Genomic DNA, 24,005 nt, shown 5'->3' with positions numbered 1-24,005 from the left:
ATTTTCGAAAACATTTATGAAGCTGTCAGATAAATGGATTGATAAAATTCAATTATGATGATCATTGGTGTGGATTTTATTTCTTGCAACACACAAATTTTATACAGAAACAAATTAATATCCTTCTTTAAAATTTTCTGACTCAATTTAACTTGCTGCCTTATGGAAGTTCATGTTCCTTGATAATTTGTCGAACATTTTGTACACCATTTCTAGAATTTGAACAAAGGACCGACCTGAGTTCTTCTTAATGATGGATTATGATTCCCTAAAATTAGGTACTATAATTTTAAGACATTGATAAACTTGTTGATAACCAATACCCATCAGGTTCGGATATCTGGCTTGAAATTCTTCAGTGCAAGGGGGTACAAAGTAAGAGCAGTTTCACCTTGTTTAGAAAATAATCTACTAAAAATGCCTTCTCTTCAATGGTAAAACCCATTTTACAACTTATTCTGGGATAATTATTGCTTACAATTGCAATAAACGTCTGTAAACTTTGTCGAAATCGAGGACTTGTTTTCTAGATTAAATTCTCAACACAACCAAACGCCAGTGGCGTGGCGTTTGGCAATAAAGCTGATAAGTGATAATTTACCTATTCTTACAAATGTAAAATGTTGCTCTTGTTTAGCTTATAAATTGTCCCCATTCCCTTATAATAATAATAATAAAATGCACAATTATAATTCCAACGTCTAAAATTCATTTTTTATTAAGTAGCGTTTGAGCGGCGCAAACGAGTTCCTCCAAATTCAGGTACCAGGGTGGATATCAGGTCAGGTAGCGAAATGTAGAGGTTAATCAGGGACGGGCTAATTACACAAAAATGATACGGGAAAGCAGGTAATCTTTAAAGTATTTATTCTTTCTCAAAATGAAACATAAAATGTTCAAACATGTTTATTAAAATATACAAATTAAATTTTATTAATACGAAACTTCTTTCACATAACTAAAAATGTCAAGAACATTATTGCTGTATTTACTAATCAAATTTTCTAAACGTTCTTTCTGTTGATTTACGTCTTTTCTTATTTTTTTACTAAAAGTGTTTGCGCTTTTTATTTTGCTATAAATGAACGTTTGAAGCCTCAAGAGAACATCAACAAATATAAATATGGAGGGATGGCTACTGTAAAATTGACACTTAAAATGAGAATGAAAAGATTCAGTGGCATTTGTTGTACGTGTTGTGCTAGTTGATTAACAGATGGCTAATGGTCAGTCCGGACGGACCGCCAGTATCTAATCCAATTACAGGTACTTGGAGGAATTCGTTTGCCGATAAGGGTCAAAAAGGTAGAGACCTGCAAAAATTTGACCGCGTGTAGGAACTCATTTGCGACCCGTTTGAGACCATAAATTGTCTACGGCCATGCTTTGACCGCTTATTTGCATATGATTTTGCTAGGACGTGACTGATAATTTGCAACGCTTGCTCTGCTTTGGATTCTTTTTGATCACTTTGTATCTACCCAATGTAATATACGTGTTTTACTTGTTACTTGTAAAATTTTCAAAATAAGTACCGTGAGATCATTTAAATTTATAAGAGGAGGCTTTAAAATTACAAAATTATATTGGCAATACCGCTGACACCTTGATTTGAATTGTCAAGTTACCGCTTTAAAATTCAATACAAAATATGAAACGGCTCAAGGATGAACTGGAGTAACAATCTCAGCAAAAAGTTGCGGAATTCTTATAATGCTATGAAACGTTTATTACGAGAAATCAATATTTGAAAAAATAGTTTTTAATTTTTGGAAACGAATTGTAATGAGTTCCAAGTAAATTTTGTGTTTATTTTCTTGATATTTAGATAATTACTTACATGTGATTTTACAATCTTTTGACTAAGACTGTACGTGAAAGTAAACAGAAGTACATTGAATTTCAATTTTCATTGATTTCTGTTAAAGTTCTTAACGTAACTGTAGTAAAACGTGCGATATGAGTGTAATGTTGCATACCGACGTCAATTATATGCATTTTGTTCACTTTTATTGAAATTAAAACAGATACATAACCTCAAAAACAGTGTTTTTCTACATATAATTAGCAATTACAAGGAAAATCCTCGACCAACTTTTTTTGTAAATTCATTAGAAAATTCTACGATATCGATACTTTATGTGTGAAAAATTTAAGAAAAATTGGCCTTCTTGAAATATGTTTTTTATCAATTTTTATGCGACCATTGCTCGATTTCTCATAAGAATACGTGTAAAATATCCCGAAACTATAAAAGGTAATAACTTTAAAATTCCTCGACCAAATTTTTTTAAATTGGCACAGTACTTTAGAATGGATGAAAGGACTATTGTACCAATTTTAAGCAAATTTCGCCATTTTTCAATGTTACTCCAGTTCATCCATACATCTAGTTACCTTTGCATTACTCTTGTAAAAATACGAAAGGCCGCTCTACAAAAAAAAAAGAAAGCCTAACCTCAAAATATATATCCAAATTCCAAATGTGATTTATTGCGAAGGGATGATATGAACACAAAGTTGGGATTGAAATTAAAAAGTAGCTATCAAAAGCAAGTCACAGCTAGTGTTGAAAGTGGCCACCAACGTTTGTTAATTCAATTTAGTAAATTGTAACAATTGTCAATTCGATTGATGACATTTATTGACAGAACTAATAGTTCGGCACTTCGAAAAAAAAAAGTAGAGCGATACAGGAAAATTTACATGTGCAAAAATTCCAAAGGTAACTAGATGTAAATCATTTTATTCCACACTGTAGTTGTATCCAAGGTAGGTGTTTGATACAACTGTTAACTCGCAGTTTTATACAGTATGTTATTGAAATGCGTTAAGAAAATTTAAACGGTGATAGAACTCATCAAAACAAATTACTTTTCTATTTACCATTTTTTCGAAAAATCTTTCTAAACCCAGATAAAATTTTAATTAGTTTGTTCGTAAATTATAGTACCCGTCAATGTCTCCGTGCGTACATTAGAAGCGAAAGAAGATAAAAACTTAGATAGTCAAGCAAAAACCAATTCTTTATTCGTAGTAAGTGAGAGTGACATTGAAGTTACGCACCACACTTGATCAAGGGCACTAACCTTTAAATTAAATGTTCGAAATGACGCCCTCCGTAATCGATGTACGCTTTTGTGTGCCCTTTGAGCCATAGAAGCTTGAGTTCTCATCAACATGTCAGAAGTTTAACGAATTGTCTCGGTGTCAACTGGAGTCTCATACACAATCTGCTTTAAATGGCCCCATAAAAAAAGTCACAAGGGTTTAAGTCCGGTGAACGAGCTGGCGATAAAACTAAAGAGAAAATTAGAAATAACGCTATAATCCTACCCCTAACTAATAATCGGCCCAACTGAACGATAAATAAATCCCTCTACCTGACGACTGGCCCAACTGACCAACGCCGTTTGCAAGACCTATCCGCCTGGGTTTTTGCCGTATTTACTTTTTTGCGTTGAGGTTTTTCGTACGACGCCGTTGTTCTTTCACCGTCCCACTCGATGGTACGGAATACGGTGAAAATAAATTTGAGTTTTCGAAAAAATGGTAAATAGAAAATTAATTTGTTTTGATGAGTTCTATCACCGTTTAAATTTTCTTAACGCATTTCAATAACACGCTGTATTGTGTATTGAAGCACCACTTTGACAAACCACATCAAGATGTCAATAGTGTTGTCAATCTAATTTTAAAGTTATAGCCAATTATGAAAATGATCTCACGGTACTTGTTGTTATCTTTAGAATGAGATAATTCAAGTATAAATAAGCTAAGAATTCTAGATTCGGTCCAGTTGTCAACTGGCGTGTTTATGATCAGAATACTTTCTGAAAATATAAAGTGTAAAACGGACTATGCATTATATACTCGTAGTTATTAACATATATATTTCAAGTTATGCCCGCCCAAGAGGTGAGTTCTTAAGCGCCCCATACATTCTCCGGAAGTTCACAGACGGAAAACTGTAAATAGCAAACAATTACAACTTACAACTTTTTGCGTATTAACAGATTAACACTGAAGAGCAATCTTGCACTATTTATGATATGACACAATGAGCGGTTCGTCTTTAATCACAGTCGAATCGGTTAAATATTGGATAATAATTTCGTCATTTCACTTTTTTAGAGGTTTTATCTTAATGGGGATAATTTATTAATTGAATTTTTCGTGTAAATGATAGTTGTAATTGATAAATAAATCGTGATAAATACTTCAAATGACGTTACATTTTACCCGGTCGAGCCGCCTCAGGGACACTTCTAGTCCTAGGACTTGAAGTACTTCCGCTCCGCTCAGAAAATAATGACAGTTTAACCGTCTCTATGGAGGCGCGATTTTCGACCGCTTGAAGATAAATTAATTTGAGTACTTCAGTGCCACATTTAAGGATTATCGTGCCAAAAACGGTATTCAGAAACATACAATTTACGACTAACAAAAATTCCGCCCCAAATGAATGGTTGTAAGGACGTATTCGGAGAGTACTAAGGAATAGTTAATGTCAACCAAGAAACACGTGATATAGTTTTATCGCCTTTACCACAAAACGGCTCGTAAATGTTGTTTGAAAGACGGCCTCAACCAAACTGAACTGACGCAACACCACACACATTCCGGTCGGCCTGTACAGTTATTCAGAATCGTTTTTTCATTCTCATCCGGCATTCTGAACAGTCCGCCAAGTCCGCGCAGTTTTCCGGAAATACGGAAGGCCAGGATTGCATAGTTTTTTCTCTGAGGATTTCCGAAGCGTACATGCAACGCATTATACACACAGGTATAGTTCATTTCAGAAATATATGCAGTGACGTCACGTCTGAATCAAGAAGTCGACATGCCGTTCGTCCGTATTTGACATTTGACAGCAATGCATAATGAGTCGTTTATGTAACTGCCATTGTCAAGAAATTATAGTATTTTCTAGTGTTGGGCATAATCGATATATTTTGAAAATCGAATAAATCGAAATAATCGCTTTGAATAATGAAAATATCATTCGATTTTCCAATTTATGGATGATACGCCGCGCCAAGTCAGACGCACGTCAGTAGTTCTATATTACTCAAATCGTACGGTTCGGAGTGAGATGCATAGAGCGACCATCTTAATAGTGCACCTAACAGAGGCAACGAACTTGTTTGACATATGTTGAAAGGAGATGACTACATACACGTAGTTCGTGTTATAAACTGATACAACTGCATATATTTTAAAAACAGACTATACCATGCAATGTCTTTAGAGTATTTTCAAACAAAAGTTGGATCATTCCAAAGAAAGTGTTAAATTATTTTATAAAGTTGCAAACAGCGTAATCCTTTAAGGAAAAATACGTGTGACGAATTATCGAGATGCGTCTAGAACTAAGCCGAATCCGCATCTGGTCGCGAACGGAGTCGATATTATTTATTAAGCGTTTCCTGATTCTTCATTCGGATAGAAAATGACGACGCGCGGCTTCAGTGAATAATTTTTCGGTAATCTAAAGAAACATTATTTTACACCGAAACTAATTTTCTGCACCAGAAATAAATCTTTATATTTGCGCCTAAGAGTTGAAAATAATGTGGTTATTCTATATACAACAAGTACTTAGGTATACCAGTACATAGTCTTAACTAATATCTATATTATCAAATTACACAATTTTAAGGGATGCCTATAAGTAACACTTGTTGCTGAATTTTGGTTTTGTTGAAGTTCTTGCAATCTTTGTTGCTCCACAATGACACTATCAATCTTAATAACTTAACTCTTTTTTAGTTTCAAATTATACTCATCTGTATGTGTCTCTCCTTCGACAAATATGTATGTAGTGATATCGTTACTCTACAAAAAGAAAATGAAATTTCTTGTATAACGAAGAATTCTGAGTATCCGATCTTTATTGATCCTCCAGCAATTATGACAAATAATAATGAGCCAGTGAACTTTTTAAAGCAAGACAATTGGGACAATGCCAATTGGGTTCTAAGAGACGTAAGCAATTTTAGCCAGGGTGTTGTTACAGATAGAAGATGGGAAGGTGAGTTGCTTAAATAGTATATTAAAGTATATAAAAAAAAAATAATAAATAAAAAAATAGTATATTAAAGAACGAGTTTTATACGGTTGATTTGGCGCACGAGTCCCAAGTGTAGAAAACGACCCGTAGGAGAGTTTTGTATGGGACGAGTGCGCCAATGCCCTTATAAAACGAGTTTTTATGTTATTTTTTAGAATTTGCACCCTTGTTTTAATTTTTAAATAAAAATTTTGTATTAATTGGTAATTCAAGGTAACGGATGCAACTAGATCTGCAACAGATGTTAAAAAGTAAAGTTTGAACATTAATATTGGAAGTTTTTTGGTGTAATTGACAATAATACACTGAAATATTGATAAAAATTTTCTTAGAGATCTATTAAACTACGAGTGCTTTAAGAGATAGCCCTAAACGACTCCAAATTGAATACAATAATAGACCTATTAGAGACGCAGATTCTAAAAAATGATGTTTTAACATTGTATAGTTAGGTACTCCTTACAAATGACAAATGTTGATGTAATAAAATTGGCACAAAAATACAGTAGTTTTGAATATGCCAAAGAAATTAAAAATTTTTTGCTTAAATTGTAAAGCGAGGATAATGTTCTTGAAAGGTAAACATTAATATCCAAAAATGTTCTGTTTCAGATTTTGAAATTGTTAGAACCAACTATCAACGGTTTACATTAGTAACTTCTCTATCATTCTCAGTCTACTCTCCGTTTGAAATTGAATTTTTTACAAATGACGATGAGAATTTGGATTACTTTAAATGGAATCGAGGCGACCAAAAATGGTTAAGTTTTACTATTCTTTTACAAAACAATAGTGTTTTCTACTTGGAAAATGATGAAGTCATGAGAACAGCAACCGATTTCAAACCATATGAAATAGTTGTTAAAACTAAAAACGAAACTTTTTGGAAAATCCACAAATGTAAGTACTTAAAGCCGAGATCATTATTATCCGTCTACTAGATAACAAGTAAGATTATAGCAGGGTTATTTTCTAGTACTTTTCTTGATGCATGTAGCTTTGATTTTTGTTTATCTACCGGGTGATCAAAATGGACTGTTTAAGTTGGCAGTACAATTAGGAAAATTTTATATTTCGGTTATTTATAACACTGCAACCGGGTATGTTTTGTTGGTTTATTTGACAAATATCTGATGTAGGTATAGCATTAACAACGACAAGCCATCAACAACCGAAAGTTACTCCTGTTATACCATTTAAAATACAATTCAGTGTTACCAACTTAAACAGTCCTATTTGATCACCCCGTAGATGTTTGACGGTAATTCCAATCAGGCTTACATGCTTTAATTAGGTATTATTGACATTTATTGATATTTGACACTTTGACGGATTTATCCCCATAGCACAATTTACACCAATCAATTCTTTTTAATTTACAATGGGAATTACACGAATTATAATGACCCAGAAAGTATAAACATATAGGAGTATCATACACATATACTCTGTTTCAAAATCAAAAATCCACCACCTGTTGAATTATGTTGGCAGAAACAAAGAAATTCCTAGAATAAGTTTCATTTTTTTGGGTTGGCCTAATGTTCCGCCAAAATTTGATCGAACTGTTGAGTTTATTTATGTAACATAAAATAATTATTATGTACAAAAAGGTGGTAGCTACCATATCACATGTTTCGAGTGAAAAATTAAATGAGAATAAATAAAACACGATGAACTACGACCAAAACGACTGTCAACAGTTTTCTTTCATAACCCCACTTTTTCCGACACTTGCAAACACAATAAAAGTGTTGGTGGATTTTTGATTTTGAAACAAATTATAGTAAGTTCAAAAAACTCCTGGACTGTCAAAATTAAATTTTAAATAAAATGCTTGTTTTGACTGTACTTGGCTATAAAAATTTTGCGATAGAGTGTACCCGCGTCAAAATCTAGTTACAAAATATATTTAGGTTATGTTTTCCTTTTTAACAAGGCGGTCTAAAGTTACAGGCCAGGACACTGGCTACGTTGCCACATTTTCTGGTAGGGCAATAAATTTTGACAAGTCCTTGGTCAAATTCGTCAAACTGAATTAAAAGCGCCTTTTAAGTGTTGCGTACCAAATTGCAACTCAAATTATGCGTCTTCTTCTTCAAATTACGTAGGTACCTGTATTTAAGTTTCCATCAAATGAGGGAACGAACCCAATTTGGAAAGAGATTTTAAAAATCGAAAAATGAAGAAATCGCAAAAGCAGCCATGCTTCTGCTAAATATTTTAGGGGAACAGATATAAATGGGGAAAAAATGAATCGACTTCTACCAAACGCGGTGCCAATAACTTCTAATTACGAAGAAATTACATTTTGGGAAGAAATAATCAAAATTAGTAATGACCACACAATCACTGGGCAAAATCTTTTGGCTTTAAAAAGGAATATTGAAATGAGACTGGGAAGCAAGTTACAAAAAATGGGGTGGGATTTGGGCAATGGGGAGAACAAAATTGTTATACATATTTAACTTGGAAATGCCCACCTCGCGTTAGTTTATAACCAAACAGTTTCAATAGCCCGCAACACAGCAGAACATCTGAAATATTATCAGTAATTTTTCTGTCCCCAAGGTGGATTAAAACTGTATATTACAATGCGATAATTTTTGAACTGTCGCAAAAATAGATCACTCATTTTTTCACCAAATGTTGGTGAAGCAATGTTGCCAGACTGTGGTAGGCCATTCCATGGCACACTGTCTTTGGTAAGTGTCATGGCCTGGTAAATGAAGATCGCCTTGTTTTTAATCATTGAACAAAAAATGAACTGGAGCAATTTAATCAAGTTTATAAAAAACACAAAGAAAAACAGACAAACTGAAAACAGGTAAAAACTAAACAATAACCAAAATTGACAATCGATTCCCATACCTGTTTGAATCAGATTCGGCTAAGGATATATTGGGTGGAACATCTCTAATACCCACATAGTTAACCAATCAGCTTTAATTAGGTTTTCATTTTCACAATGCAAGATGCTGTTTCCGCACAGTTCTGTTAAAGTCAGAAACGTTTTTTTGTTGAAGGTACGGCTTTATAATATACACTGCCGCTCAAAAAATTCCGGACACCTACAAAACTCTTATTGTGGTACATGAAAAATCATGAAATCTCTTAAATTGTGTTTAAATAAGTAACACCATCTTTATAATGAAAAAACGAAATGAAGAAAAGTTAAATTTACAAAAATAATGGAATGTTTGATCAATTAACATGCAAATAAGACCTACAATAACACTACTAATTCAACATTAATAACGGGTATTACCACCGCGAGATCTTATAACGTCTTTTTTGCCAAGAAAATCCCAGACGTGCTCAATTGGATTCAAGTCGGGACTATTGGCTGGCCACGGAAGAAGTCGTATACCAACTTCTTCCAAATATCGAACGACAATTCTCGTCATGCGCGGGCGAGCATTGTCATCCATAAAAATAAAATTCTCGCCAATAAATGGTGCATAGGGAACCACATGAGATTCTACACATTCCAGGATGTACCTATGTGTCGTCATTGCACCGTTTTCAACAAACACCAAATCGGTGTGGGCCTCTAAAGATATACCAGCCCAGATCATAATACTGCCTCCATTATATCCAGGAGATATGCAGCATTGACTGTATCGCTCACCTGGTCTTCGCCACACCTTCCCACAACCATCTGGTGATCTAGGATTAAATCTGGATTAATCTGTGAAGAGCACGTTCTTCCATTCGTTGTCGCCCCAATTCACATACTGGTGTGCAAACTCAAGCCGAGCTCTTCGATGTCCTACCGTTAATTTAGGGCCTGTAGCTGGTGTTTTCGCAGACGAACCTCTTTCCTTCAGTCTCCTTCGGACTGTTGGGGCTGAAATCGTAACTCCACGAACATCAGCTAATCGTCTAGCAAGGATAGTTGATGGCAATCCCCTATCTCGCAATACAGAAAGACACAGAAAGCGGTCATCTCGATTAGTTGTTGACCTGCTATGATCAGATCCGGCCTTCTCGTGAATCCATGTGTTTCACGGAACCGCGAGAGTGCATCTTGCACAGTACTTCGCGGTATATTAAGGTGTTGTGCAATATACCGCACACTTCGGCCATCGTTGTTTAAAACTACAATTTGAGCAGCAATTTCAGGTAGCATGGTACACAAATGAGTCAAATCTGGGATCTGAAATGTAGCTTTGAAAAAAAAAAACACAATCTAAACATAAGGCAACTTTGTAAACGAATAATTTTAGATACGCATAAAGTGCGAAAATCACTTAATGCAGGTGTTGCCCTAAAGAGTACAATATAATAATTAGCATTTTCTTTTAAAACCCTGCTAAGGCATTAATTAATTGATTACTTGACTTAAATTTTCACAAAAAGTAAATTAAGTACATACTTTAAATTTAAAAAAATTAAGTGTCCGGAATTTTTTGAGCGGCAGTGTATAATAATTTGTTATGGCCCTCTTCTCTCGCGCCACCATAGTTCGTTTTGAGTTCCCCATTTTAACCTTTTTACAAAATAAATATACTTAAATAATTTTGCAATTTATTTACAATGTCAATTTAAACAAATGATTAGTTTGAAAAATCAAAAAATCACAGACACCGGCAGGGCAATATGAAAATCACTAGTGATTTAACCAACCTAATAACTCCAATTTTGATTTTGACAGTCCAGATGTTTTTGAATAGACTTTATAAACTCCATCCATTTTCAATATACACAACTAAATCTAGTGATTTTAGTAACTTTTGTGGTGTAAAAGGATACAATTTTTTTCTATTGTAAATCCAATGTCACGGACAATAATTCAGGTTATGTGTATTTTGAAGAGATTACTGTCATTTTTGACAAATTTCTAATCGGGTCCAGCAATCAAGCAAAGTAAACTAGTTTTGAACATTATACTTAACATATGGTATCTACAGGTAATATTAAATACCGGCATTGACACTAGCAAGTAGGTGTACATTAATAATAATAAACAAATAGATTTCAACGAAAAGATTTCAGAGCAGGACACAGAGTGGAAGCATGATACATTCAAAATACTTAAATAGTGCTCAGGAACAAATCCTGTCAAGTCAAGTGTGGAGCCCGGCGGTCCTGTAATTTAAAAAAAAAACGCACAACGGCGCAAATACTTCTTCACTGTTCCATCGTGCGTCGTTTCCATTATGTGCCTGTGCCCCCGATCCAAAAATTACTCCGTACTTTTCCTTCAGATATCTGTAGGAGATTGAATCTAACATTTTAAATAGATCAATTTAAATTAAAAGTGGATTTATCAACTTACCACAAAAATCTCCCCAACCATTCGGTGAATTAGCATCTTCCCCAAATTTGGACCATTTACTTTCGAATTGTTTTTAAACCCCGATGAACACTTTGTTTTGTCTCTAAATTGAGACATTTTCTCTTTATAACCCTGACTGTGGCCTCCATGATGTCGCTACTTAATCGTATTTTTTTCAATACATAATTATAATCTGACAGTGTCAAATTTTTTGACAAATTCAAAAGGTCCGCTTTGAATGTTCAATATTAGAAAAAATAAAACACTTTCATTGCAATACAAAAAAAGAAAATTCCCTAACAGTAATGTATATTGAAAATGGATGGAGTTTATATACCATTCACATGTTTTGGCATAAGGGGAGGCTATGGAAAAAGTGCATTTAAGATGGCAGTAAAGCCAATTAGGTTATGTTTTTCTAAGTTTGAGGTTATAAACTGCGTCATTGTCTAGTGCATTGTTGTCAGTTTTACTAGTTTGCAATAGAACAATACTCACACATTTTTAATCCAATTTAACAAAACAGGAAACTGACTTGAACAGACTACAGAAAGTAGGGACCGGGACCGAAAGACGAAGTGGCTCCTGTTAATTTATGCACTATGCACCACTTATGCCCGGTTTCTGGAACGGTGCAATAACTAACCGGCCGGTTAAATCAAGCGTTGCTATAGAAACGCTAGAAAGTAACCAATCACATTACATGATTTTTGCATTTATTGGAGAGTTAACTAACTGGCCCGATAAAATTGTTTCCAGAAACCGGGCCTTAGATAACCCACCTATACAGTGTCTTAACCAACCAGTAACTTCTAAATACATTTTTCATTTTAACCAAAACATTCCTAGAACTAGATTGTATGAAATCTTGTACCTACTTATTATTAAGCCTTACTTTATTCGAATCTTTCTGCAAAATATTTACACACCCATCGTCCATGACAAACAAGAACAAAACTATTCAACTTCCATAATTTCATTAGAAAATTCTGAATCATCATTACCTGCATCAAAATCACGATCAAATTACGAGTCAGATTCTCCTAATGAAATTATTAAAGGAAGAACGTTTTCAAATGAAAGATTTCCCATTAATTTTGCCCAATCTTCCGAAATAAGTTCTTCACAATATCTACAAAAATGTTGGCAAATTTCAGGAGTACAGTTGCGGAATTAAAATTTCCGGCAGTATTGTCAATGTCATGATATAAACTCTAAAACAACCTTTACGTTAATAACCTCATTTTTTACTCTTGGTATGTTTTTGTTTTTTGGTATTCAAAAATTGTGATTTGTGGCATAATAACGGATGGGCAACATATTAAAGCGATGATTTAATTATACTCAGTGCAATTAATTCAAAATTCAAAATTGACTGCGTGACTGACACAGTAAAGTTTAATTTTTGAATGTCAGTCTCAGTCATGATGACAGTAAAAGGTGGTTTACAGAGATTCTGTTGAAGTGACAGAAAAATACTGCCCGAAATTTTAATTCCGCAACTGTACATTTTAAAATAGGCTCAAGCTATAAATTCACAACTCAATCGCGAAGTTATAATAGGTCTTACAAAACCCCTGTGCCATTTCAATTGCGTCGTTGTTTTTTCCTTCACTATCCGTGCTACATATTTATTTATCTTGTACTCACCTACGATTCAATTTATACAAAAAAAGAACTTGACTTCATTGTAACTTACTGAAAATATGTTCTGCAGTCTAATACAAACACCATCAATACGTTTTAATGTCGCTTAATTATGATTACGGTAAATTAGGCAACATGTTCATTTTTATAGGTTCGCTTGTCAGGCACTTTAGTGACAGCAGAGTTGACAGAAATAAAAAAAAACATGTACCCAACGTTAAAAAATTAAATCATAGCCTCCCCTTATACCAAAACATCGTGAATGGTATACATATACCATGAGTTTTTTATTTTACTGAACATAGAATTCATGGATCTGTAAGTTTGGTTGCCCATTTCAAATGAATTGACTTGTCAATTTTACAACTGAACATAGCCATTTTACATTGTATGTTCAGCGAAATAAAAAACGCGGTGTATATCGGGTGTTCAAATGGAAAGTTGATCAAGTTAGTTATTATTCGGTCAGAGGACCAATTATTATCAAATAAAAGCCCTCGACTTCGTCTCGTGCTCTTATTTGCTAATAATAATTGGTCTTCTGACCTCATTTATGGATGTTTTCGTTCATTAGCAAAAAAATTTCCGATAAAAAATTTTGCACTTGGGATATAATATGTGAAAATTGCAATTGACAAAATGGCTACGGTTGTTTTCACTGTTTCCAAGGTTACGCGCAAAACTAAAAATTTGACGGGAGGACTACGCGATGCGAACATCCATGATGTGGGTAGACATTTATTTATTTTTTTTTTTAAATGTTAAGGTTTTAGGCCTTAATCGTGCATAAAATAGTGTATGCACTGCGGGCGTGCACTGGCTTTTATGGCCTGAGGTGTGATTTTGAGCCCGAGGTCTAAAAATCACACCTCAGGCCATAAAAGCCCTCTTGCGCCCTTAATACATAAATAACTATTAGTTAAAAGTGTCGTTTCATAATGTGGTCCTAACCTAACTTGTGTAATTGATCTTCTAAGTCTAAGACATACTTACTTCACACTGTTGTGAAAAACCAAAGACAAGTTGATGAGCTTTTCAACTGAACACTCGATATTATGGATGTAAGAGATAACATTAATTTCAGATCAATTTATGTGGTCCGATAGTGCTGCCGATGAAAATCCCACTGCTGTAACAATTCCATCCACAGGAAAATCGTGCTTAATGTTTTATGTCTCGTTATGTGAAACGTGCATTTTGAAAATTCCAAAATTAAACCATACCTACACGTCAACATATGTAGCAAAAGAATATGCTGTACAGTCGTGGCAATCTCGTCGATTGAACTTTGAATTAAACGAAAGAACATTAACTTTTTTCAAAGAAAAAACCGATACTGATACCAAAGGCTACTGGGGAGTTGACATCAGAGAATGTCCCGAAATTGTTGATGATAAAGGTAACATTTTATTATTATATTTATTTTTGCATAAATACCTGTGTGTACATCTGTTCAATTTTATTTTAGTAATTTACAGAACACAAATAATTGACAAAACGCCCACCAATCGCACTTGTCAAATTATGTCACATGTGGGTAAAACAGCTAAAAAACACGCTCCTGTAAAAGAACAAAAAGAAAGATTTGAATGTGAAGTTGGAAAATTAAGGTCGCCATACTGTGACGTCAGTTGTGAAACTGTATTGGGACCAAAATATAAATTTTGTGAAGAACATCGCATTTGTGAGAACAGAAAATGCAGTTGTGCTTGGGGCTATACGGGACTGCGTTGTAATAAACGTTAGTAAAAATTTTGAAAATAATATACAGGTGTCTACCCGAAGTTTTCGGATAGGTCTATCTTTGATATCTCTATCGTTACAAAGTTAAAATCTCAGGATGTAAGTGAGTCCATAGGGGGACATAATTTAGTACAGTTTTCATGTTATTATTCGTGAATTTTAATGCACAATAATATTAAATTTTTATACACATAAATTAAAATTTCGCAAAAACTGTGTAACCTATTACTTCTTTTTAATGGCACGACAACCACCTTAAATTACGTCCCCACCAGAAACAGACGCATCCACTTTCTTTGTGTGGACACCGGCTATAATTATTATACAGGAATGAAATGTCAACTGTTTGATATAACGTATAAATTATAAAATTGTGATCATTTTCTAGGATGCGAAAACGGAGAATGGGGTCTATATTGCAAACAATTATGCCAATCAGGCTGCATGGAATGTGATAATATAACTGGAAATTGTAAGGATAAACCATTAGGTAACGTACATTTAAATTTTTACTGAGTGATTGTCCCAAAAGTGATCTGCTTTAATTGCTACATATTTCATTGCAATTCAGATTGCACTTTATGTCGATCTACTTTACTTTGTTTCGCTAATAATGCCAAACTCCGTTTAATCTCTAGTCTTGTGATTTTGTGACGTAAATTGCGTAAATGTGGAACATGTCATAATTATAGTAACAGCAGAATCAGCCTGTGTCTAATGTTCACTCATTTCACCGTTAAAAATGGTAGTTTATTTAACGAGTTCGTGTGTAAATTGTGCCAAAAAGAGCCCAATTTACCCACGAATGAGTCAACATACTTATTTTGATATACAGGATGTTTAAAAAATGCCGCACTAAAATTATTGTACGGTGTTTAGAAGCATTTGGTAAGTGAGGGAAAAATGTTTAAAACATTCTTGGTCTTCATGGGAGTTTTCGTGTAAGGATCTTTAAACATTGTTAGTTGTCATTATTATGCTAAATAACACCCAAAATGCAATTAAAATATGCAGAAAAGAAAGTTGATTAATATTTTTTAACGCAATCTCTGTGGTCTTTAATAGTAAATGCGATTTATCTCTTTCAATTGTCAAAAATTATTATTATTATTATTATTGTTGACGGCTAACAGGCTTGACGCCCAATTAGAAGCCCTGCCAAAAAGAAAATGATACACAAAACACAATCACAACACAAGAACCATTACACACAGAGCATCCCAACACCCAGGCTAAAACTACTGAGCGCTCATCTGAGTAGGATCGCCCTGGTTCACGAGGAGATGGAGAGAATTTTCTGATCTGTGAAATTCGAGTGAATTATGCAAAAATCGATTAAACTATTTCAATTTTTTAAAGGTAGGTACTGGTAAGTGCACGCAGTTGCTAAATTTACCATAAAAGAAACCTTAATCCACGTACAAATTTAACATCAAGAATTTTTTAAATATTTTTCCCTCACTTACCAAATGCTTCTGATCACTGTACTATAGTTTTAGTGCGGCATTTTTTAAACACCCTGTATAAGAATTAAAGTTACAAGTAGAAAAATTACTTCCCTCGCCGAATACTCGCAATCGCTTCATTAATACTGGTTCTACATCATATTCAGAATCACCGGAGTCTTCCATGAATCTGCTAGCGTCCATTTTCACAGAATTTATAGAAAACACTTGGAAAGCGACACTTATTCAGATTACAGATTTTTTTCAATTTTTCTTTACATTAGTAACTACGGAAACCCGTGCAACGGTAACCTAAAAAAATTGTGCTTCGTTTTTTTTATGAAGTCAATATTTTTTAATAATAAACTTGCTGTTTAAAGCCATGCAGTTGTAGAAAAAAAGTTGTTTATATTACGTACACAAAGTCAGTTTTTTGAGCTTTCGAATGTAATATGTAACATTCTCAAGCTCAAAAAACCTTTGCTTTGTGCACTTAATATAAAAATAACTATTTTGTAGGACTGTGATAGTATATAACGGTATTAGGCCGATATGGGTTATATAACAGACGAGGTTGAGATTTTATAATCAACCGAGTCTGTTATATCCGTATGTTGCCGTATGTTGTTTTATAGTTTTTTTTTTATACCAATTATACTTAACATTTAACGATGATTTATTTGTAAGACTTTCTCTTTACTTCAAAAATTAAATTTAGTTGTCATTTGTCCGTAACCGTAGCAACGGCAGCAAAAATAACGGCCTCGGTCTGATAATTTTGAATAACGGCCTAGACTGTTATAGGTGTCAATCAATCATTGAGTACTGATAAATCCTAATAACAGTATGGTATAAAGAAAAAGCTATACCATATTTTATTGTTTTTAGTACAGTAAAAAATTCATTAGAGATACTGCACGGAACTCATGTATAAAATGTCTTTTTTCACTCTTGAAAATGCCACAGTTGTCTGCGGCACGTGTTGTCAAATTTCCCATTACTGAGGAAAAGTACTACGAGTATGTACAACTTTGTGCACTTGTAGCCAAATTACTATGTATTTCATTTTGTTTTAACATTAATATAAGTGGCGCTTATCCAATCATTCGTTCAAGAAAAAAGTACAACTTTATGGATTTTTATTGTTGTTAAACCTCTTTTCACCCTTTCACATAAAAAAACATTTATTTATTTTGATAAATGTGTCTTACCAAGTTTAAAGTTTAATGCTTACGTTCAGAAAACGCTACACTTTTGAATACGTACATGATACGAGTTTGTTTATAACTTTTTCCTCATTGTCCATATCCTTAATTTATACTGTAACGGTCCGAATAGGTTCGATAAATTAAGAATTTTAATTTTAAAATAATTTCAACGAAATATTTTAAATACCGTTCATTTGCGACGGAAATGCTGGCCAGTTGTAAATTTTATTGAAGCCGTGTCGGCACCACATTCCTCAAGTGAAATCTGCCAACCTTTCTTTGAAAATGCAGGTACACGTCCTGTCCGAACACAACACAAAGATAACAGTTTTTATGGGAAAAGAAACATTGCAAAATTTACTCGTTCGACAATTTGGGTGGTCCAGTTAAAATCAGGGGATAATTGAATTAATAAATTTGATGTTAGCAGGTTTCAAATTGAGAGAACCACAAAATTAATGTTCATTGGGTTAATAATTTACTTTTTTTAGCATTCTCAAATTTGTGGCATATTTGTAATTAAAGGGCGAGAATTGCAAATTAGAAACAGAGCGCTTTATCGTAGAAAATAACTGGAATCGTTTGCACTTTTAGTTAGAAAAGTAACAAAGTAAAATAGGAAAGGAGTCGGTAGAAAAAAAAACAGAGACAACAGGTTAACGGTAAAGCCAGGTAGTCGTAGAAATCAGATGTGTGAGTGAGAGAGAGAGAATGAAAATTACGAAGTAATTATTAATTAGAACTGTTTTGGGGAATCAAACCAATGTCGAGCAAATTTTAGAAGTAGCAGGTCAATGCATGATATAACACTTGCGTAACAGCGTTTCAAGCCCAATTTAGGTTTCCTTTTAATTATGTTTGTTTCATTTTAATTATGTTTGTTTCATTTTAATTATGTTTGTTTCATTTTAAATTATGTTTGTTTGATTTTAATTATGTTTGTTTCATTTTAAATTATGTTTGTTTGATTTTAATTATGTTTGTTTCATTTTAATTATGTTTGTTTCATTTTAAATTATGTTTGTTTTATTTTAATTATGTTTGTTTCATTTTAATTATGTTTGTTTCATTTTAATTATGTTTGTTTCATTTTAAATTATGTTTGTTTGATTTTAATTATGTTTGTTTCATTTTAAATTATGTTTGTTTGATTTTAATTATGTTTGTTTCATTTTAATTATGTTTGTTTCATTTTAAATTATGTTTGTTTCATTTTAATTATGTTTGTTTCATTTTAAATTATGTTTATTTCATTTAATTCTGTCGGATTCTTGTTGCTGATTTTTATTATTGTATAGAGCCAGTAATTCAGTGTTCGTGTTAATACGGCTTGTCCCAATTTTAGATTGTGTTTGTTTCTTGATGCTGATTTTTATTATTGTATAGAGTCAGTAATTTAGTGTTCTTTTTCAGGCTTCTAATTCAAGAACAAATTTGTACATTTGGTCTGGTCCTAACAAAAGTCTAAATTTAAACATTTAAAATAATGGTGGAAAAACGGAAACTGTAATTTCAAAAGTTCTAGAGATTTCGAAAAGGCGTCGCGATCGGCGTAAAGTAGAACCGAGCTGATTGGTCACTTTGGTCAAGTAGGGGTTGCGAAAGTGGGGTGCGCCAGAAATGATAAAACCGATTGCGGGACGGGAAAGAGGGCTTTTTTGATTCACTCGGGGTTTGATCTCCAAAGTAGTCGGAGGTACGTTCAGTACTTCCAGCAGCCATTTTGTGACCACGTTCTTTACATTCACCAGGTAAATTATTTCTCTAATTCTTGTACATTATTTGTAGTCGCGATTTAATTAGTCAAGCAGCATTTAGTTCTTTATCGTTCTAAAGTAAAGATTATATTATTTGCTTTGAGCTTTTGATGGCCACGTGACTCTTTAGAATCTTATATTAATTTCTTTATCGCGAAGTATGTGATCTTCTTGCATTTACCGATTGGGGAAACGTGCTCTTGTCAAAGGGAACCAGTATGCAATTATTATAAAACATTTCCATTCATTATTTATGTCTTGGATTCTTGAGATCGGGAAGCTACCGCCAGTGTCCGTCGCACTCAATAAGCTGTGGTCCGGCGTAAGAGCACAAAATTAGCCGCGTCACCCCCAAGGGGGCCAGCGACCAAACTAGGCCAGCTGACACGTGAAGAGAGGTACCCTTTGGCCCTGTTAGAACCTTTTTTCCCTTTTATTTTCGACCACCGGAGTAGACCGGGGTGATCTATGAGATTCCAGGGCATCGCGTCGGGTTCAATTTAATTGGGGTAATTGAAATCTAAATCGGATCACATAGTTCGCATCTCAAACTTCCATAATGCTGTTCGCGCCAGAAACTTCTGTATTTGCCCAGCGTAGTCATTTATTCATGAGTCAGGTCTCAATTCGAGGGCCGCGAGTCAAATCTCATTAGGTCAAATTTCCACCAACTTCTGTTATCAAATTCATGTATTTATTTCTATAATTTGTTGGGACCAAACACCACCACACTCGATTATTTGTTAAATAAAATTTAAGTGAGGTGTGCCCAATCGTTTTAATTCTATTTTTTGGAAAACCTCCGAAGGTACGGCCTCTCGTTAGAACCTAATTAAACAAAATGAAAATAAAACACAACGTAGGATCCATAAACATTTCTTTTCTCATTATTTTTGTTTCGTATTTTTCCGCAAAATTTCATCCGAGGGAATGCGGCAACCAACAATACATCAAATGAGGGAGAAAAAAAAATCATCGAGGAAAAGTCAAGGAAGTCGAAGGGTTACAATACCTAATATAAAAAAATAACTTAACTTTTCTTTAAAATGAAGTTCCCGTAGATAATCTAATGGATTACAAATTTCTTATAAATATAATTTAAAAAAATAATTTTAGATCAAAATATATAGTTATTTAAAAATTCACCTTTTTATCATAAATTAAGTAAACTTAAATTCTGCCACCCCCATTCCCAATTGAATTTTTTGGATACATATCAAGTTGTTTATTTGACATTTATTTATTTGTAATCTTTATTTGGTCGTAGAAAAAGTATAGAATGCAACTCGTTAGTAACATTTCTGGTCATCATAACATGGTATTTGTAAACCTTGTTGCATAATATTTCTATGTTATATTCCAGGGAACCAGTTAAGCAAATTAATTGCAATTTTTGTGGCGATTATGTTTAACGCTATTCAAGTTTATTTATAAACATTTTGTTCTGAACCACCCGGCGGCACGGCAATTTTGCTTATTTCTAATAAGATTATTTTTGTTATTTCAGTTGTAATTGGAAGCGTCGCGATACAAGGGGTGATTTTATCACTAATCATTATCAGTTTAATTATATATAATTTAACTGAACGTTGGAAACAGACATCTAGACGCCTCAGTAGAAAATACGAAGAAACTATTCCAAATGAAGAGAAGCTTCAAAATTCAGATGAGTCTAAGCGCATGAAACCGAACTTCGTCTCCTAGTTCCTGTGCCAAGTAAAGCGTAAATACTCCTATTATACAGGGTGTCTCAAAAATGGCGCCCAATCTCTTGAGGGGTTAAACTATTTGAAGAGTTGAGTTCAATTTCGTTGTAAATTTTTTTTCCTTTGGCTAGTTTCCAAGTTATACACATTTTAAAATAAGCAAATTTGGCAACATCGGTTGGTATGCACAATCAACCAAACCAATTCTCTTTCGAGGTCAATGTTGACACTCTTCTTTTAGCGTATTTTGTTAGGTCATGTTATGAATAGTGCGGCGTTTCGCACTATTGATACCGCGCTTCGCGAATTTAGCCCCGATTTTGTAAATAAATGTAAATAAAGAACACAGTAGGTTAAGTTAGTTAAGTTAGATAAGTTAGGTTAAGTTTGTAAATATAGTTAGGTTTTTTTCTGTTGTGAGCCGGCCGGGGCGAGGTGTTGTCGACGAGGAGACCTGTCCTATAGTACGCGCGCGCGGCTGTTCCGCCGGCTTTATAGGCACAGGTTTTCTCTCGGCTGCGCCACCAAAGTTTCCGGCCGGACCAATCAGGAGCCGTCCTTGGCGCCTCGGCCCTCAGCCGGGCGCATATAAACAGGGGCTCACATTTTGTCAAGGTTACTCCCGTACCGGTCGTAAAAGACGGACGGAGTCATTAAAGACTTGCTCTTCACCGAGACTTTTTTTTCACCGCATCCTGAGGGGTCCCTGCTCTGGCACGATCGACCAGACACCCCTCACCCCATCATCAACGCTCCACCGAGGGGTCCCTGTGCTGGCGACATCGACCAGCCACCCCTCGCACCATCCGCCGTCCACCGAGAGGTCCCTGCGCTGGCGGAATCGACCAGCCACCTCTCGGCCGACCGCACCACCGAAACCGTCACCGTAGTCGCCCACGGCACTCGGTGGCACCCCCCTTCATCAACGAGGACACCGACGTCCGTGGATTTCGCCCCCTTGGCGCTTCGCCCCCCGTTAGGGCTTCGCCCTCCTTGGTGCTTCGCCCCCCTTGGCGCTTCGCCCCGACGTTCGACTTCGTCCCGTAACACTATATTAATTTACTCGAATGAATAAATAAAACGTGTTGGATGAGATTATAAAATGTATTGGTCAGCTTTCTAGGGTGTTACAACAACAATACTTAAAACTAGCTATGTACAAGGTATTTATGTACAGGGTGCAGGTACCCAGGAAAAACCCTATTATGCGCACTCGGCCAGAGTGGCTGGTTGGTCCCAGGTGCATAACAGATGGGAAAAACCCGGCGCCTTTGCTGTCTCCGACATATTTCCCTCTTTGAAAGATGTGCTTTCAAAAACAAAGAAAAACAATAAACTTAATTCTAACACTGATGATCCGTAACGCGATTTAAGCACTGGTGTCAATTGGCAGTACACACACTCGCGACACCGATCGTTTTATCAGTCCACTGCTTGTCTTTATTAAAACTACTCTGGTGATTTTGTCTTGTCCGGGAAATAGTTGCACAATTCGACCCGTCACCCACCGTAATGGAGGAAGATTGTCTTCTTTAATTAGGACGAGTTGACCGAGTTCGATGTTTGCTTGAGGGGACTTCCACTTGGAGCGCTGCTGCAATAAAGATATGTACTCTTTGCTCCATCTTGTCCAAAAATGCTGCCGGAGCTGTTCGATCCGCTGCCATTGCGTCAAACGATTCGATGGAACCTCTTGTAAATTTGGATGTGGGAATGACGTCATGGAATCCCCGATGAGAAAATGACCAGCTGTAAGACAGGATAGGTCGTTTGGATCGTTGGACATGGGAGTAAGAGGACGGGAATTAAGGATTGCCTCTATTTGCGTCAGTACAGTTGAAAATGCTTCGAAAGTTAGATGAGCGTCACCTATTACTCGTTTTAAATGATTTTTTAGTGATTTGACGGAAGCTTCCCAGAGTCCGCCAAAGTGTGGGGCTCTAGGTGGTATGAAATGCCACGTAATTTGATCGTTTGCCAACGTGTTAACAATTGTTTCCCCGTTTATTTGATTTTTGAACAATTGCTCTAAATTGTGTAGCTCGTTGTTGGCTCCCACAAAGTTGGTACCATTGTCCGAAAATAAATTAGTGACTATGCCACGACGCGCAATGAATCTTTTGAGAGTTGCAAGAAATGCATCTGTGGTCAAGTCACTCACCAATTCAATGTGAACCGCTTTTGTCGTCATACACACAAATAGCGCAATATATGCCTTTAAAAGTCGTTTTCGTTTATAAACTCCTTCTTTAATTATGAATGGACCTGCATAGTCCACACCACTTTTGATAAACGGTCTGCACGGTTGTAATCTGCAAGCTGGTAAATTTCCCATTACAGGTGTCATTGCTTTGGGGTTGGTGCGATAACAGGAAGTCTTAATACTTGCCGAACACTGTTTCTACCTGATACAGGCCAATATTTGCACCGGATAGGGCTTAAAGTAACCCCAGTACCTCCATGCATTAATCTTTTGTGTTCTTGTTCTATTATTAATTTGGTAACATGATGACTACCTGGTATGACTATGGGGTCTTTTTGATCTAAATTTACGTTTGAATGTCTAATCCTTCCACCAACACGAAGGATGTTGTCTTTGTCAAGAAATGGGTTTAAGGATAACAAATTACTTGATTTATGGATTTGCTTGTTTCGGACAAGTTCCTGAATTGCTCGTTTGAATTCGGTATTTTGAATGATTTTTCTTAAATTGAAACCCACGGTGGCCAGTACTGCGGTGAGCTTATTTCTAATTTGTACGACTGAGTCTATTGTTTCTGCACCTGTCAAGAGATCGTCAACATAGAAGTCATTGTTTATAATATTACTTATAACTGGATCGTTTTGAAAATGATCTAAAGCCACTTGGTTTAGAAATCGTATGGCAAGAAAAGGTGCGCTACTTGTACCATACGTGACCGTGTTTAATTTATAAACTTTGACCGGTTGCGAAACGTCTGAACGCCAAAATATTTTTTGGTATTGTTTTTGATTGTCCTCTATCAAAACCTGTCTATACATTTTTTCGATGTCTGCTTTTATCACAAATTGATGCTGTCTGAATCTTAATAAAATATTGAACAAGTCATTTTGCAAAGGAGGCCCTACCATTTGAACGTCATTTAATGATAATCCTGACGACGTT

General features: G+C 35.0%; 1 protein-coding gene across 4 annotated transcripts; it reads left to right on the top strand.

The window, feature by feature from the left end:
• The first annotated feature begins 3,801 nt into the window (after positions 1 to 3,801).
• Positions 3,802 to 21,531, top strand: LOC138128273 (uncharacterized). Of its 4 annotated transcripts, XR_011158576.1 has the most exons (8): positions 3,802 to 3,918; positions 5,773 to 6,034; positions 6,686 to 6,973; positions 14,086 to 14,400; positions 14,470 to 14,742; positions 15,133 to 15,234; positions 18,811 to 19,148; positions 20,662 to 21,531. XR_011158576.1 is itself a non-coding variant. In XM_069044460.1 (7 exons), the coding sequence occupies exons 1-7, from the start codon at positions 3,904 to 3,906 to the stop codon at positions 20,856 to 20,858; spliced, it is 1,452 nt and encodes a 483-aa protein (XP_068900561.1). In that variant the 5' UTR covers positions 3,802 to 3,903; the 3' UTR covers positions 20,859 to 21,531. The 4 variants fall into 4 exon arrangements, 3 of the variants coding, with proteins under 3 accessions (XP_068900561.1, XP_068900563.1, XP_068900562.1); XM_069044460.1 differs by lacking the exon at positions 18,811 to 19,148; XM_069044462.1 differs by lacking the exons at positions 18,811 to 19,148; positions 20,662 to 21,531 and adding an exon at positions 17,889 to 18,303.
• The last annotated feature ends 2,474 nt before the right edge of the window (positions 21,532 to 24,005 follow it).

Source organism: Tenebrio molitor, chromosome 4 (genome assembly GCF_963966145.1).
Source record: "Tenebrio molitor chromosome 4, icTenMoli1.1, whole genome shotgun sequence".
NCBI lineage: Eukaryota > Metazoa > Arthropoda > Insecta > Coleoptera > Tenebrionidae > Tenebrio > Tenebrio molitor.
The sequence above is the reverse complement of the archived record's forward strand: the minus strand, read 5'-3'. Positions and strand labels throughout refer to the sequence as shown.